At 39.8% G+C, this 15,935-nt stretch overlaps 1 protein-coding gene across 4 annotated transcripts in view; it reads right to left on the minus strand.

The window, feature by feature from the left end:
- The window catches only part of pou1f1 (POU class 1 homeobox 1), a 17,874-nt gene extending 7,049 nt beyond the window's left edge, over nt 1-10,825 (minus strand). For 3 of the 4 annotated variants that reach the window (XM_020614429.1, XM_020614428.1, XM_020614431.1), the window contains exons 1-3: nt 5,430-8,446; nt 3,918-4,079; nt 2,875-2,973 (exon numbers count right to left, since the gene is read on the minus strand). In XM_020614429.1, coding sequence (XP_020470085.1) covers nt 2,875-2,973; nt 3,918-4,079; nt 5,430-5,565 — 397 coding nt within the window. In that variant the 5' untranslated portion in view covers nt 5,566-8,446. Of the gene's footprint in view, nt 1-2,874; nt 2,974-3,917; nt 4,080-5,429; nt 8,447-10,717 lie in introns of those variants that run through there. The other variant, XM_020614430.1, reaches the window with a different exon arrangement.
- Between the last annotated feature and the right edge of the window lie 5,110 nt (nt 10,826-15,935).

Raw genomic sequence — 15,935 nt, forward strand, 5'->3', positions numbered from 1 at the left:
AGGCTTAATGATTAATTAGATGGAACATTGTGGGTGTGGTGTATGAATGTTAACACCTTGTATTAATTCTTTAGTATATTACTTGTGTGGTGTAGAAGATAATTATTTAAGAATGTAATTATGTAAGAATGTTAACACTCTGTTATAATTTTTTTAGTATATTACTTGTGTGGTGTAGAAGAGAATTATTTATGTACATTTACGACTTGCAAACCAATGATGGTAAGATGATGTCATGGGGTAGGACTGGATAAGTCTGACTTCTTCCTACTCCATTCAAGCATGTACTAGGTATAAGCAAATTGATATTGGATTATGTGTACAATCATGTGTGTTGTCATATCAACTGTCTTTACATGCTTGAAAGAATAAATCAAATCAAATCAATCTCTTTAAACTGCTGTCAGTTAAGATACTTCTGCGGGCACCTTGTGGAAAGTCTGCACCGTATTTGTTGGTGAGAAGGAATTTAGGGCAAACCCTCTGAGAACAGCAACGGTTTCTCTAAGTCCTGGCATCTTGTCTTCTTCACCATGCTGGAGAAAGAGAGAACGCTTTGTCTCGTCTGTACTTGCATGAACATTCCCTGGGGAGTGAACAGTACATACTAGTGCATGACAGCTAAGGAAGGAAGCCCTCAGCTGGTTTATGAAAGCGCCTCACAAGCCTTTGTGTACATGGAAATGGACCCTCCTGCTGCTGCATGTGCACCTCCCAAGGAGTGCAGCAGCATCAGCAGCATTATGCTGAGCAAAGATAGCAAGAACACAAACTGACAAACATGCTGACTTGACACTGTAAATGAAGCAGCATTAATATTTTTCTTAATAAACATCTTAAAGCTTCCTAAACAGACTAGCATTGCCTTAATCCAGCAGTATTTACAAGTGGTTCAATGTTTTGAACCCGTGTCATTTGTTGAAACATGAAAACTGAAGTGCTGCCACACAGCAGCGGTAAAAGGCCACGCTGGAACATCTGCTGTCAGTTTCCACGCAGATATACTATTGCGAAATGAAGTATTGTTACATCTGTCATTTTTGGTTGTAATTTGAAAAGGAAAAAACGTTTAATATAGAGGAACTGCAGAGTGACACTGCTCACTATATACTTATGTTATTGATCCATTGTTAATACAAAAATAGAGTAGTGCTGCTTTTTTGAAAGGACCTCAGCTCTCACAATAACAACGTTGTATCTTCTTCACTGAATCCTTGTGCTGAGTGATGTGGTTGACAACTGTTCCCACGTGGCTTTTCCCCTTCTTTCTAATTTCTCACACAGGTCGACTGTCATTGATATTTGTTACACTTTCAGTCCCCTTGACAGCACAGAAACTTCATTAAAGTAACAAATGACCTCTTGATGGTAGTAAATGTGAGCACCTGTTTAATTTTAATCCTAATGTATTTCAGCACAGCCTCTGACATTGCAGACCATACAATTTTATTAGACCATTTACAGGAGTGGGTCGATGGCGACTCTCAAGTGGACTTTTTAACAGCCCCATCTGTTGAAAGACGTAATTTCATTTTCTCTGCAAATGTTAATTGTTCTGTGCCCCCCAGGGTTACACTTTCAGTCATATTCTTCTTGGGCTGTACAGTATTTGCTCCCAGTTGATAAATGCATCTAAAGCTAGATTCTTTTTGCCTACTCCAGATGTTCCTTCTCTCTTTTTTGTCTTCACTTTCTTCAGTTTTTCATTATATTTAAATTATTCATATGAATCAGACAGCACTACACCTTGTATAGTCACATCCTGTGTGATAAATTCTACTTGCTGGACATGCCTGGGTGTTTTTGTCTGGGAAGCAAAATCTACAGCGGTGTCATATAGTAGTGTGGCACTTGTCTGATTCTGTGTTAGTAAAGAGTGTTAACAGTTTGTAGAATAGATACCTAAATATGTTCTTCTCATATTAATTTTAAGTGAATAGTGAGATGTCTGTTCAAAAATAAAAGCCAAAATGCTGTGTTGTTGATTGACTTTGTCCTGGAGAGTTGTTTAAAGCAATACATGCTAGACCGATTCACAGTTCCATTCCACTGAGCTGGGTGTACAACGTCAACACCTACTGCTGTCAGCCATGAATCATCAGTGTATTGTAAGAAAATAAATCCACTGTACAATATTGCTCCTGCACAAACTTCAGAATGCTACAATATCAGTATGAGTTTTAAATGAGAACATTTTAATAACTGCTTGGCATGATCAATATATTTTGGAGCTTAAAAAACATTTTTATTAACCACTTGACAACTGATGACTGACATGAGTTTGGCTTGCGATATGGAAAACGGACAGGTCTCTTAACGTCAACAGCATTCCTCCTGACAGTTTTCATATAAACACTTCTATATTCACACTTCTGCTTTCTGTGCAGGAGGGGGAGGAGGTGGCAAATCATGTTTGACAGTTACATTTAACAAGTGCGCTAATGAGCTCAATCATTAGACGAGGTAATCAAGTCTGAATTCGATATTAACTGGCAGCATATTTAAAATTAAATGGAGAATAAACAAAACGTCTGCTCAGTTTACTGGGTTTAACTGCAGGCCAGGAGAGAGAATGATTCGGAGTGCCTGTGTGTGTGTGTGTGTGTGTGTGTGTGCTTGGTATTACTCACACTGTGGGAACTGAATTGTGGTTACACAGTCATATTATGTGTGGACCAGCTGATCCCCACCATGAAAATCCATGAATTTTAGGATGATAAGTTGGTTTCAGGTTAGGGTGAGGTTAGGGTTAGTGCAAATTTCCAGTCAATAAATTGAGGTGACTGTAACATAATGGCTGCGTAATGTGTGTGTGTGTGTGTGCATGTGACTGTGTGTGTGTGTGTATGTGGAGAGTGTGTGTCTGATCATTACCTTGCAGTGGGTTTGCACCGCTCACCATGTTAGGGTGAGGAACGCCACAGGTTTGCAGGATTCTACTCTGAGAGATACTGGCAGAGAGCATCTCCTGAGCTACACACACAGACACACAGAGAAACCTTAATCACAACTGTCATTACAATATATAGTGTAACTGTCAGTACAATAATCATACTCGAAACTTCAAACATATTGTTAGTGCAATGCTGTTATATCGTAAACAGAAACACTAGATTGGATATTGACGTGTCCACAGAGGAATATGAACTCTATGAACTGTGTCTCAAGCTATCTTTCCTGCATGTCAAACAAATTACACAGAGTTTAGTATGCAGATTGTGTCCGGATAATGCCCACACATGACTGAAATTGAATAATTTAGTAAGTCAGGCTACCTCAGGCTGGGGATTTTGAAACTACATTTTAATATGCTCAAGATCTGACTGCGCTGCTGATACACTTGACTAATAAATATGACCTGATATGATCAGATTTGTGCCTCAGGCCAAAATGAAAAAACATCAGCCTCAGTATCATTCACATCTCAAACATAAGCATAAATCTATATTGTCTACAATATACTGTCATCAGATCAATACCCTAACCCTATCATCACCATTAAAGTCAGCTTCGCAGCTGCTACTAAATAACATTTTGATCAGTATCAATAAGGACATTGGAACTGTAGTAATTATTTCAATTGTTGAACAATCTGTTTACTTTTATTATTTTTCATTGAATGATAATTTAACCTATAAGACCTCAGAAAAAAAAAAAATCCCAGAGCCCAAGGTCACATTTTCATTTTGATTGTATTGTGAATAGATAAAGAGAAAGAAATACTTTGGTATGACAGGGATTTCTAAACATCTTCCATTTACCATTCAAAAAGCATCAACCAAAGAATATTTGCCATTTTTCCTAGTACATGTAATTGATTTTGTTGATTAACTAACCAACAAACCAAGTACTGTAATTGTTGCACTACTAGATTTATCACAGCTTTAGTTTAGTCCACCACCATCACTTCCACTCACCTGCCATCATGCCATAGGTGGCCTGCTGGTTGCTGTAGTGACAGGGGGTGACTGGGTAATGTAGGTTTGGGGGGCTATTGCCAAGAGCGTTGCCAAGGGAGGAGGTGGACAGGTGCATGTGGGAGCGCTTGGAGGTCTGACCCAGGGACAACCCAGAGGATACTGATGGAGAAACATATGTTCAATTAGAGCTGATGACATTGTATACATATATATATATATACATATAGTGCAGCGCAGAAGTGTTGCTGAATTACTGTTGCACCAACACCATGAACACACGTGTTCTCACACACACACTGAAACTTCCCATTGAAAATCCAGTTAAAAATATCCTTTTACTTGGCTGATCAGACATATAATGTAAACAGTTTTGGCTAGCTTTGCTCCATCACATCACACAGAAAGAGAAAGATGATGAATTTTTACCAACCAATTATGTTATGTTATAGTCTGATGCCAGTGCAGACAGAACAGAGAGCGATGTGACTATTTACATATCACACACACACACACACACACACACCTTTTATAAACATACCTGTTTTCTTCTAAAGCCAGGATAATGAAACTTGAGATGGCAGAGATGTTTTAAATTATTACACTTATTATGACACTGATTCCCGGTTAAAGTATTTAAATATAGTCAAACATTGTTCTGGTCATGTCTTCTGCTAATTATATAATTATTTAATAATTTATCATTTTATGCAGCTTGGTGTTCAAGTACTAATGCTGGTGTTCTGCTGTTGCTAAGACACCCCTGACACTCACGTACAGGCGCTTTCTGCGTTTTTCTGTTTCTTGTATGATGATTTTGAAAAGAGAGTCGGCTCCCTATGAGAAGGCTGATTTATTAATTAATTTATTTATTGTACTTTTGAGGTCAGGGGAAAACAAATATAGGTCAATCTGGAGTGGCAAATACCACCAGTACAGTATTGTCTGAGTTGGGAAATGCATGACTAATGTTCTGCATTATTTAATCCAAGTCTATTGTAAGAAATAACAATCAGCAGGCTCTACAACCCCCGGGAAATTTTTCCCACAATGCTCCATCAAGAAAAAGACCTTTGGGAGTTTATCATACTGATAACATATCCTCCAAGCAATTATGCACTGAGCAGAGGCAGCTGGGACAAACTGGCTGATTACTGTAGATACACTGACATAATTTGGACTGGATTGGAATAAATGCATTTTTCAGTTCAATTCATCCTCCCCATTGGCTGAGAACACAACTGTGCCTTGATAAGAACAGATCAGCAGGATGACCAAGCACAACTGGGTCAGTTATACTTGTACAGGAGCAGCTTATAGGTGTGTGTTCCTGCATCTGGGAGTTAAGATCATTAAAAATATTAAGTGCATTGTGGTTCATATCATTAAGACAATGTAAGTTTTGGTTCTCATCTGACTTTACACCAGTGCAAGGCCAATTTTGTAAACAAACAATTTAAAGGTAACACACACAAGAAGAGGAAAATACAACAGGAATAGAACACAGCTTACCGGCAGAAACCATGCTGTGAGCATGGGAGGTGGACGGAAAGCAGTCACCGGTTGAGGCGTGGTGCATGAGGATTGGCAGGGCTGAATCTCCTGCCAGTGGGGTGAAAGAGTCAGCGCTGAAGGCCTGACATGCCATTCTTCTCTGGCCTCTCGCACTCGACTGGTCCCTGAAGTTTGATATGGTCCCTTAAAGGATTTCTTATCTTTGCTTTCCCACTATTGCCTTATTTACTCTTGTGTCCCATTGTCGCTTTGCTTGTCATTTGTCTGTTCTGGTCTTGTCCTCTTGCCTTCCTTTCTTGTAAGTTGTTAAGTCTTGTCTTACTTTATCGTTTTCTTGTATCGCCTTCTTGTCTTTTCTTTTTCTCTCGTTCAGTCAAGCATATTTCTCACTTAAGTCTGATGGGGATATGCAGGCAGAAAACTTCGCTACGTTAGTTTTTTTTTTTCTCAGCACTTCAGCCAGAGCTGTTCACAGATTCTGGTGTGACTCGAACCTCACCCAAGACTCTCGAAGATGAATAGCTATGAGCTTCAGGCTGAAGTTATTGGTAGATTTACTCAAAGGTGTTTCTCAGCTACAGAGATGTCTCTCATTAAGGCCTCCACAGTGTATCTCCCTGTCTCTTTTCTATTATATATGCAGGTAAGCCAGTGTCTGTCATACCCTCATCATTTTGCAGCTCTTGTCTACTGCAAGTATTTATATCCCACCCACCTACAACTAACCATCCCTCTCTCAACCTATGAGGCCCCCTATTTCCTATCATGCTGCTCAACCCCACCTACCAATCCCATGTCAATGCTGTTATTACTCGTGTTTGTCTTCTCATTCCGCTTCCAAATCCAGGATTAGGGTACAGAGCGGCTAAGAAACCCGATCCTCTCCTCTTGCTATCTCTCTGTCCCTCTCCCTGATTACAGGATTGTGTTAGCAATGGGAAAGAAAAGTGAACATTTAAAATGCTAATCAAACAAATAACAAAGAATCTGATTAGTTTTGATCGATAATATGGTTTGGCATGAAGAATGGCCACAAATGACCTCAAACCAGTTATTCTGCTTTGTGGACTTCAACCAATGCTCAGAAAACAACTTGGAAAAACATGCACTAATACCTCAGACACAGTGAATTGCCTTGCAGGAGCTTTTAGGTGTAAATTGGATGCTTTTAGTTGGAATTGCCCAGCTTGACCTGGAGGTGAGGGGCACTGCTTTACCTGCCCTATTTAGCCCCAAACCAAAATCTTGCATTGTCTCCGAGTGAGTGGAGGAAAACATTACTATTGTTTAAGTATGGTGTCCCTAATGTGTCAGATGTAGTGTGCTCCAGGTAAACACAACAGGTTTCACCAGGGGAGGATAAACGCTAATCTGAGAAGCATGTCCACCTTGTGCACTCTGTTGTATCTGTTTGTATTTGTGTTTATCTTGGGCTCTGGTTCACTATTGTTGATGTAGGTGGGCTGCAGGTGGAAAATAGCTTGTGGGTGGCAGGCATGATTCAACTGGCTAATGCACAGTGTACATTTGGATGGATAAACTAAATTTGTTGGACAATACTTCTCCACAAAAATGAATTTTAATCAAAGGTTTCATTTAGGTTGCTGAGTTAATTCATTCATTCAGTTGTAGGAGAAATGGGCACATATTATTGTGTTAAGTTAAAAAGTGTTAAAATTATTTTGATGGTCTCGGGACAGTTTAGGTATTAGTGGGCATTGAAATTTAAAATTTAAATCCAAATGGTCATGACAGAGCAACCTTGATAAATTTAAGTAGAATTGAAATCACATTTTTGATAAAAAAAATAAACCAACAATATGATGCTGAGCACCGATAACGAAACCCTTTGCAGAAAGTATCCATATAAATCAAAATGGACCAATGACATTTCACCTGTTGGATTGAAACAGACAGAAAATCAATCTACGGCATTAAGGAAACAGCTAAATGTAGTGGTGTGTGACAATAGAAAAAGATCTCACTAACACCGGTCTCATCCTTAAAATACTTTTCGCTCTTCTTTCATTTCAGCCAACAACTCCCACTCAGGCTAAAGACCATCTTCCCAGCTGGCGAATGCAGGCATATTTTTGCACACTAAGCCTGAACTACCACTGTTTTATAGCAACATGTACGCCACTGTAAATCCCACAAAATGTTGTTAAGAGATAATTAAAATAATTCTCCTGCAATTTAGACTTTAGCTAAAAACTTCAGTTGAATGAGTCTGTAAATTTTAAATAATGTTAAATAGTAAAGAATAATGAAGGTTTATTTACACTTGACATGCAGGCTGTGTGGGTATACCTGATTTTCTCTGTGAGCATATCATTTTCCTTTTATTTCCATTTTTATCTGACAATATTTTGGTAAAACACTTTCATTAACAAATATGCTGATCAGTCATACATGCAGCCACAACATAAACACTTTTAGCTTTGGTACAGCATTGACCTCTTTGATCAGACCTGGTCCAGTGCTGTTTACTTCTGATATAATGAATACTGTGTATATTACTGCAAAATTAACATAGTATTTTTTGTATACACTCATTAGGAGTGGGTAATGAACTGGATGTGCTATAACATTTTGCTCCATGCATACACAACAAATGTTTTATTGTTATCATTACAAATATTATACAGAATTTTAGTGGAGACTGTTATTAATATATCACTCTCGGTTCCAAAAATTCTGCAAAAAACAGAACCATTGTATTTGTAAATGTCATAATTTATTGCACTGAGTTTGATAAAACCAGTGAATGGATGCTTTGAAGAGATTGGATCAAGCCTGTGTAAACTAAATGGGCTTTAAGATGAATGAAAAAACAAAAAGATAATCAAAGGGTGAGGGAATGGAAAAGGCAAACCTTTCCCATGGATACACAAGAACACACATGCACACACACACGTACATATGCACAGAAAGAGCCTAAACTTAATTAGAGAAGAGAGTATGAGTCAAAGGGGTTCTCTTAAAGCACCTGTCTGAGATCCCCTCCTCCTTCTCCTTCACACACACACAAACACACACACACACACACACACACACACACACACACAAAAGTATATTGCTCAATGTCAACAAATAGACTATTGCTCTGATCTCTTCATACAGGTGAAGTAACACATTGGAACAAACCCAGCAACAGAAATAGACAAGCAGGTATATATTCTACTCCCTACCACACACACACACACACACACACACACACACACACATTCACACACACACACACAAGGCAGACCACTGATCCATCCACCAGTGTAGTGGGAACAGAGTGTGGTGACACATTCTCACAGGTATCACATCCATACATACAGTGTACCAGGTGGGCTGCATCTGTTTGCGTGTGACTGTGTGCATGTGTGAAAACGAGAATGAGTGAGTGTGCTGAAAACAAGGCGGCCATTTCTCAGGCGATTTATCCTGATTTAATAAATCTGTTGTATACATGTATGTGTGTGTGTGTGTGTGTGCTCGTGGTATTACTCAAATTGTAGGGGCTGATAACATCTCTTATGGCGACAAAATGCCGGTCCCCACCATGTAATTCATTACATTTTAGGACACTTTGATTTAAGCCTAGAATAATTTTGTGATTAGTGGCGGTTATGGTCCACATTAGAATAAGTCTCCAGGAAATTAATGTAAGTCAATGTAAAGTCTTCATGAAGAATAAAAACAAATGTGTGCGTATATTAATATTGTAAAGTAAAAAATTCACTGTACATTTCTACACATGCAGGCAACAATTTATTGATGGGTCCAGAGCTTAACAAGTCAGTTGCATACATTAATATAACTACCATAATTTAAGGTCTATTACAAAGTGTTATCATGTAATTCAGTAAATCTTACAGGTTGCATATAATTATAATTTTATGCTAAAGTACTTGTAACAAGTAAAAGTTTAGGCTTTTATTGTTTCTATTGAGTATTCAGGTTTAAGCAGCTACAGTGTGAAGCACAGACTGTTTTCTTCCTGATGTCAAGCTCTATCTCAGCCAACCAAACTAAACTGAATGCAGCTTTGTGATGTCACATATTTTTTAAAGTTTTTACTTTAGACGGGCGTGTGTGTGTGTGTGTGTGTGTGTGTGCATTTCCTTATAATAATACTTATTGTGCTACTTGATCCTGCACCACTCCATCAAATCCTTCAAATAATGAACCTTGAATTAGCCGATCACCACCAGTGTTCATTCTCTGAACCAACATTTAACCCGAATTTTGTCAGAATGTCTGTTTTTACCCAACTAAACCGTGACAAGGGGACAGAGGGGGTGAAACTGATATCTTAAAATGGCTTCTGACTTGTTTTTGAATTTCTGCGTTCATTCATTATGCAGGGTTGACCTCTGAGTGAGGTTTGTTGGATGGTTGAATACATCACGGCGGAGGTCGGCTCTCCTGATGAATATCAAGAGAACCTTGTGCAGCACTCTGACCACCATCTGCCTGGAGCCATGACTGACTCACCAACCACGGCACAAACACCACCCAAATGCAACCATGAGGGCTAATTTCATCAACATATTCAACAAAACCTGTTGAGAACAGCAAAAGGTTAACCGTCCATAGGAGGATACAAGAGCAGGTTCTGAATCTGCTCTTCTCATCTCTCACAACTTACTCTCTCTCTTTAATAGGTAAATGTCAGCGTCAAATATTTGCTGGTTAAATCACAGTGTCCCCACTTTTATTTACAGCTCTCAGTTTGTTATAAAAGGACCACTTCACTTTGTTGTCAAGTGTGTTCTGTTGTGTTCTGAGATCCTGTTTCGCCTCACATGTTTTTCTTATTTTTTTTTTTCCTCATGTAAATGCAGATAAACCGATGCTAAGTCAGAGATGCAAAATCAGTGCAGTAGAGCAGAGGAACAGTATTATACTCCACAATATATACTTTATTCATTTCTTCATATGGCACAAGAATAAATAACGTGAAGATCGTTCAGCCATTGAAAGTTAGTTAACGTAAACCTTATCCTTGTGTAAACAAAAAGCAATAATTTAAAGCTGGCACCTAATCTTTGATTCACAATAGATGCTCCAAGCCTTATCTCTTCGCCACTCGTCCTACGCAGTCTGCATGAAAGGTTCCACACAAGGTAAGAAAAGTGAAGAAATCCTTCAGTTTACCAATTGCAATCGAATGGGCTTGTAAACCAATCATTAATCAAAAGCAAAATCAAGTACATACAGCACCTAATGTCTCCAGTAATTATGATCCACTCTTAAAACTAAGTAAAAAATATATTATGACTTAAACCTACTGTGAGATTCCAGCCGGGAACTCGGCTTCTTCTGTTTCCCTTGAACCCAAAAGCCACATTTCAGTCAATGAGCCTCAGCAGTGCGCACACACTGTCCCCGTGTTCTTTCTGAAAAACACACAAACATTATTAGACTTGCTCAATATATTTATTGCTCGGCATGCTGAATGTTTAAAGAGACTTTTATTTTACAATCCATATACATTTGTGGCTTTGGACAAGTTTCACCCTGGGTCTTTACATAGTCAACACTGCTGCTAGCATACTGTTCTCTGTGGCTCTGTTCCTGTTATTCGCCTCCTTCACTCTTTGAAGAGCTCACAGTGTGAAGGACAAATAGCCCGAATAACAAAATGTTACAGAAAGATAAATAAATCTGACAGATAGATGACTTTGTTGGTGAGCACTGACAGTAATAAAGAAGAACGTGACACTTGGGCCCATAATTGAAGTGACACAAACTGTGACAGCTTCACAGGGTTAACACTGCTTTAGTTTCAAAAACATATGTGAATGTAATGATCAGCTCCACTACTGGTGAGGTGGCTTTTGAATCTGTATGAAGTCAATCTTTCCAGCCTGCCCTGTACTTGCATTGTTTTTACACTAAGAGAAAACTGTCTCAACACATAAATTTCAATCTCATTAGCCTCATGCGCTGTGCTCCTGCAGTCCTGCTCCTGACATTTTGCACTATGATGCAAAACACTGAAGTAGGTGTAAAATAAAAAGGAGAGAATACAGAGAGTGTAAGAGAGGGACTGATGGGGACACAGACCCTAAAGGGAGGGTCAGAACACAAGGAAGGAGACATAAAGACATGTACGGCACATGATGTGCACATGTACATGCGCATGTGATTATGTAATCAGCTTCATTCAAGTCTTTTCTCTGCACTGGCCAAAAAAAAAGGTGAAAAAAAGAAGAGATAAAATAAAAATCATACAGGATAGATGTAGGCAGTAACTAGGCAACAGGCACCGAGGCAGGGCAGTTTACTCATGTGCCCTTGTAAGTCTACAAGCTTTAGATTCCATCTATCCCTTCATTTGCTGAACTAAGGCTGTGCCCCATAGGTGTCCACAAAATGAAAGCCTCTGGGGATGGAAAACCATCTTTATCTGCATGTCATGCTCAGTTACTTTAGGTAGGCTCTGCACTGAACAGACAATTCTGTTGTAGGAAATGCTTTGGTCTAATGTGAAACTACGTATTGTATGCAATTCAATCACAAGACTATAATAGATACAGTTCTGAGTGAAGATCAGTTTCTTGCCACTTCTAAACATGCTCAAATTGAGAACACATTAGTCAATATGATAACTCATTTCAAGACTGCTCAAACTACGGTGTTAGTACTTTTCTGATTTGTTATTCATTGACTGCTGTCTCTTTGATTCCTCCTTGGGGATGTTAAAATTACATTTCACCATCCGCTTTCTTCTTCTGCAAATTGCTCTTTCGCCTTACCTGACCACCAGGAGGCTACAGAGCAGCAACCACAGAGAGAATCACAAAATGACAGAAGGACAGAGAGAGAATGCAAGAGAGTGATAGAGAGAGATGATTCAAACTTTATCAGTTGAAGGTACTTCCTCTGTTTCCCCTATACTGTATAACCCAGATTGTACCCCTAAGCCCCTAAACCAGAGCTTCTTGCCCTTATTCCTTCATAGCTACAGCTGCAAATTCAGCAGGGACTCTGTTGTCATTGTTGTCTCTCCTGTTGACCATCCTGTGTACAACTCATTACACAGACAAATTAGTGCTGGTGTTAGAGGGTACAGATCGGTGCAGTACATGGGAAGAGCCTTTGTTGTTGGCAGGCTCAAGCAATATGCATTTCCAATCATGACAGTCTGACTGATAAGCTGGTCATGTTGGGTGATTTATTTATTTGGATCAGCTCAGGCTTGTAACGCACTGACAGCTGTTCACAGGCAATAAAATACAATGTAATATGTACATGCACAGCACAAGCATTAAAGTTAAAGGGAAGACTACGGCTCAACAAGCTCCCAGGTGCTCTCCCTCCCTGGCAGACAGCAATTCATACTACAGTATCTGCTGCAGTAATAAAGACTGTGTACCTGTTCCATTCTGCTGAGCTGCAACTGAGTGTGTGAAAGACACTGTACCAGTGCCAGGCATGACACTGTGCTTTCTCACGTGTTTAAAAATGTAAAATGACAAATTGTAAGAACTGCTTTGTTTTTTAAGTGCATTGCACAGTGTGAGCAGTGAAGAGGATCACTCAATTGGCAACACCAATGAGCCTTCAACTCATTTTCAACCACATCTTTTCACTTGGCTCCCAAAATTTGCTGTGAAGTATTTTTAAGGGCTGTCAAAGTTAATCCAATAAAAATGAGTTAATGCAAATTTCTTTGAACTCGCAACTTCCTTTTAACTCCAGAGAGTTTTTGGAAATGCGATTAATGTACGCACATTCTGTGATTATGACTGCCCCCCCCTACTTTGGGAAATCAGGAAATGATGCAGCAGAAAAATTGTGGATGGTAAGCAGAAGCCCTCCTCCCCCTCGCCAAAGGCCTACTGGATAGTTTGCAACAGAGACACCTGGACAATTCTACAAGCAACAAACTTTCTAAAGCGATAGCTAAATGGGTGGCTATAGCTTCCAGGCTGATGAACACTGTGGAGGGTGAGGGTCTGCTTGAAAACAGTTAGCAATGCATCCAAAAACTGCACGTATGAATTGCCCTCGAGAGCCACAACTGTAACCAAGAAGACGAGAAAGTTAAAGTGGAGGAGGCGTTGGGACAGACAAACGCAGCTGTGCTCACCAGAGACTACTGGACTTCTCTCACTAGTCGCAGTCACCTCAGGTTCCCTTTAAGGCCTACATTTAGAACCAGTGGTGGAAGAAGTACTCATTTCACATTCTTGTATATCATGTTATTGTGTAATTATAATTACTGATGCAATATTGTGGACATCACATTTAGTGTTGCAGCTGGCTAGTTTTAACTAGCTTATATGCGTTTAAGTTGAAGCACACAGACAAAGTAGGTAACTAGTAACAAAATAACTAGAGGCTAAGAGACCAGGCATTTCCTTCTGTTGTTGTTTTATAGTAAATGAGACAAAAGGCAAGGGAACACTGAATTTAAATTCAACAGGTAGACACAAAGATGACTTAAATTGATCACAAGCCAGTTATTATAAAGTCTAAATAGAACATTTATTTTGAAACTCCCCTCAAATTTGTAAACTCTGATATAAAGTAGCATCTGTGCTGTTCCTGATTAAGACATTTTGAACGGGACCAGATGTTCATTCACTGCAACGTCTGGACTGGGATTGTAATGGAATGGATGGTGCTCTGCTCACCTGTACCAAACCTCTCAGATCACAGTTTGTTGAAGCCCAAGTCAAATATCTCTAATGTCAAATGGATCCCCTGTGACAACAAATAAAATGTCTGCAATGACATGGGGGCATAAAAAATGCCCCCGCCAGACTTTACATATTTTAATCTAAAGGTAGATTCATTTCCGGATCTGCATATACCAGACAGAATCAATATGTCCATTTATGCTTGGAAGCCTGTCCACTCTACCCCCTTTCCATTTCTCTTTGAACTCCCATCTCCCCTCGAAGCTTGTCATATTCAGGACAATGACTTTGACTGGCTCAGCTGGACCAATTTAAAGCAGGCTTTGATGTCAACAATCTGGGAAATGGCACACCTTGGCAGCCCCGGGATCATCCTGATAACATCCTCAGTTGACAGTCTGCCTTTCCGCTCAAATGGTGATGGCGACCGGGGTTGCTTCCCAAGTTTTTTATGTAGGTCCATGGTTCCCTCACTTGTGTCTTTTCCTTGCATCTTTAACCTGCTCAAGTAAGACATGAGGAAAAAGTGAGAGGAGAGAGAAATGCGACATGAGATGTCCTGTCCTTCATCTGAAGCTTCCAATCACCAGCTGATTACCGATAAAAGGGAAGGATGTTCTTGTGTATCCTTGCTTATGGTTCTTCCAGCAACCTCCTTGCTCCTTGATCCTCAGAGCAGATAAAGTTTTGGGATGTCCCTGATTCTTGCTCGACCGGAACAACCAGGATTGAGGACTGAGGAACGATGAAGCAGCCCAGGACAAATTTCCATTCATTGATTGGAAGGTTACAGAATCAGCAGGGTCCTCCCTTCCGTGCTGTCTTCCACATACCAGTTTCATCTGGTTCCCTCTCCTCTTCACCAGTGTCTGATCAAGGGCCTCATAAAGAGTCAGCAGTTTGCTCATTTTGGTGCCAGAGAATGAAATGTGGGCAATGCCTCATGGAAGCATTACATGTCATAGCTGTGAGAAAGGTGCTCCATAAAATTAAAACAATATTGTGAGTGTCTGCAAGAATGATACGATTCCCATAACTTATAGGTATAATATTTTTCTGTGGGCAGTTTGACTTTTTATTGTCAATTTAAAACCTAGAACAGTGCTGGAATTACAGGGGAGACCTGAGCTCCCCTGGAAGCAACACATTTTTGAGCTGATGTGGGGGATCTCACAAAACAGATGAAGAACCTATCTAATGGTTTTTTCCTATGGACATGATAATATTTTTTATTTATCATGGGTCATGGGCTGCTTTCATGTGTTGTTTTGTGCACCTATGCATATTTATGTGTGTGGGTTTGGTGTCAGATAAGCGATTCTCAATGATTGGCTATTGCAGCACACCTCCAGGCAGCTTCTCTCTCATCTCATCAACACCCTCATATGTCAGTCCATGGTTGTGACAGGTTTTTTTGTGACAGATGTATCACCATCATCCCACCCCCCCTTGGGGTGAGAAAAGAGACCCCCCCTCTGAAAATCACAGTTTGATTTGAACCCTATAAAAGAAACAACTAATGATTTAAAGGAGACTCACTCAATCAAGGCTCGTTCTGTCCATGTCTTTAAATGAACCAGTGTTGTATTGGCCATCTATGCCCCTGTCTGTTTTTGATGGTGCCAGTGGGGCAGATTAAATGTGAAAGAAAGACAGTGACATGCACAGGGTCTGCCATTAATATACTGATAAGCACCAGGCAAGGCAGTGTAGCAGGACAGCTCTTGGTTTAATATGCAGGCCAGGTCCTGTTTGTAGTGACAGGAAGACACAAAAAATGAGGCAGCATCACAGTTCAGTGTCTCTGGCTCTTCCCACCTAAATTCAAAGACCATGGCCCATAGATGTGACATAAAAA

Source organism: Monopterus albus, unplaced genomic scaffold (assembly GCF_001952655.1).
Source record: "Monopterus albus unplaced genomic scaffold, M_albus_1.0 scaffold146.1, whole genome shotgun sequence".
Lineage (NCBI taxonomy): Eukaryota > Metazoa > Chordata > Actinopteri > Synbranchiformes > Synbranchidae > Monopterus > Monopterus albus.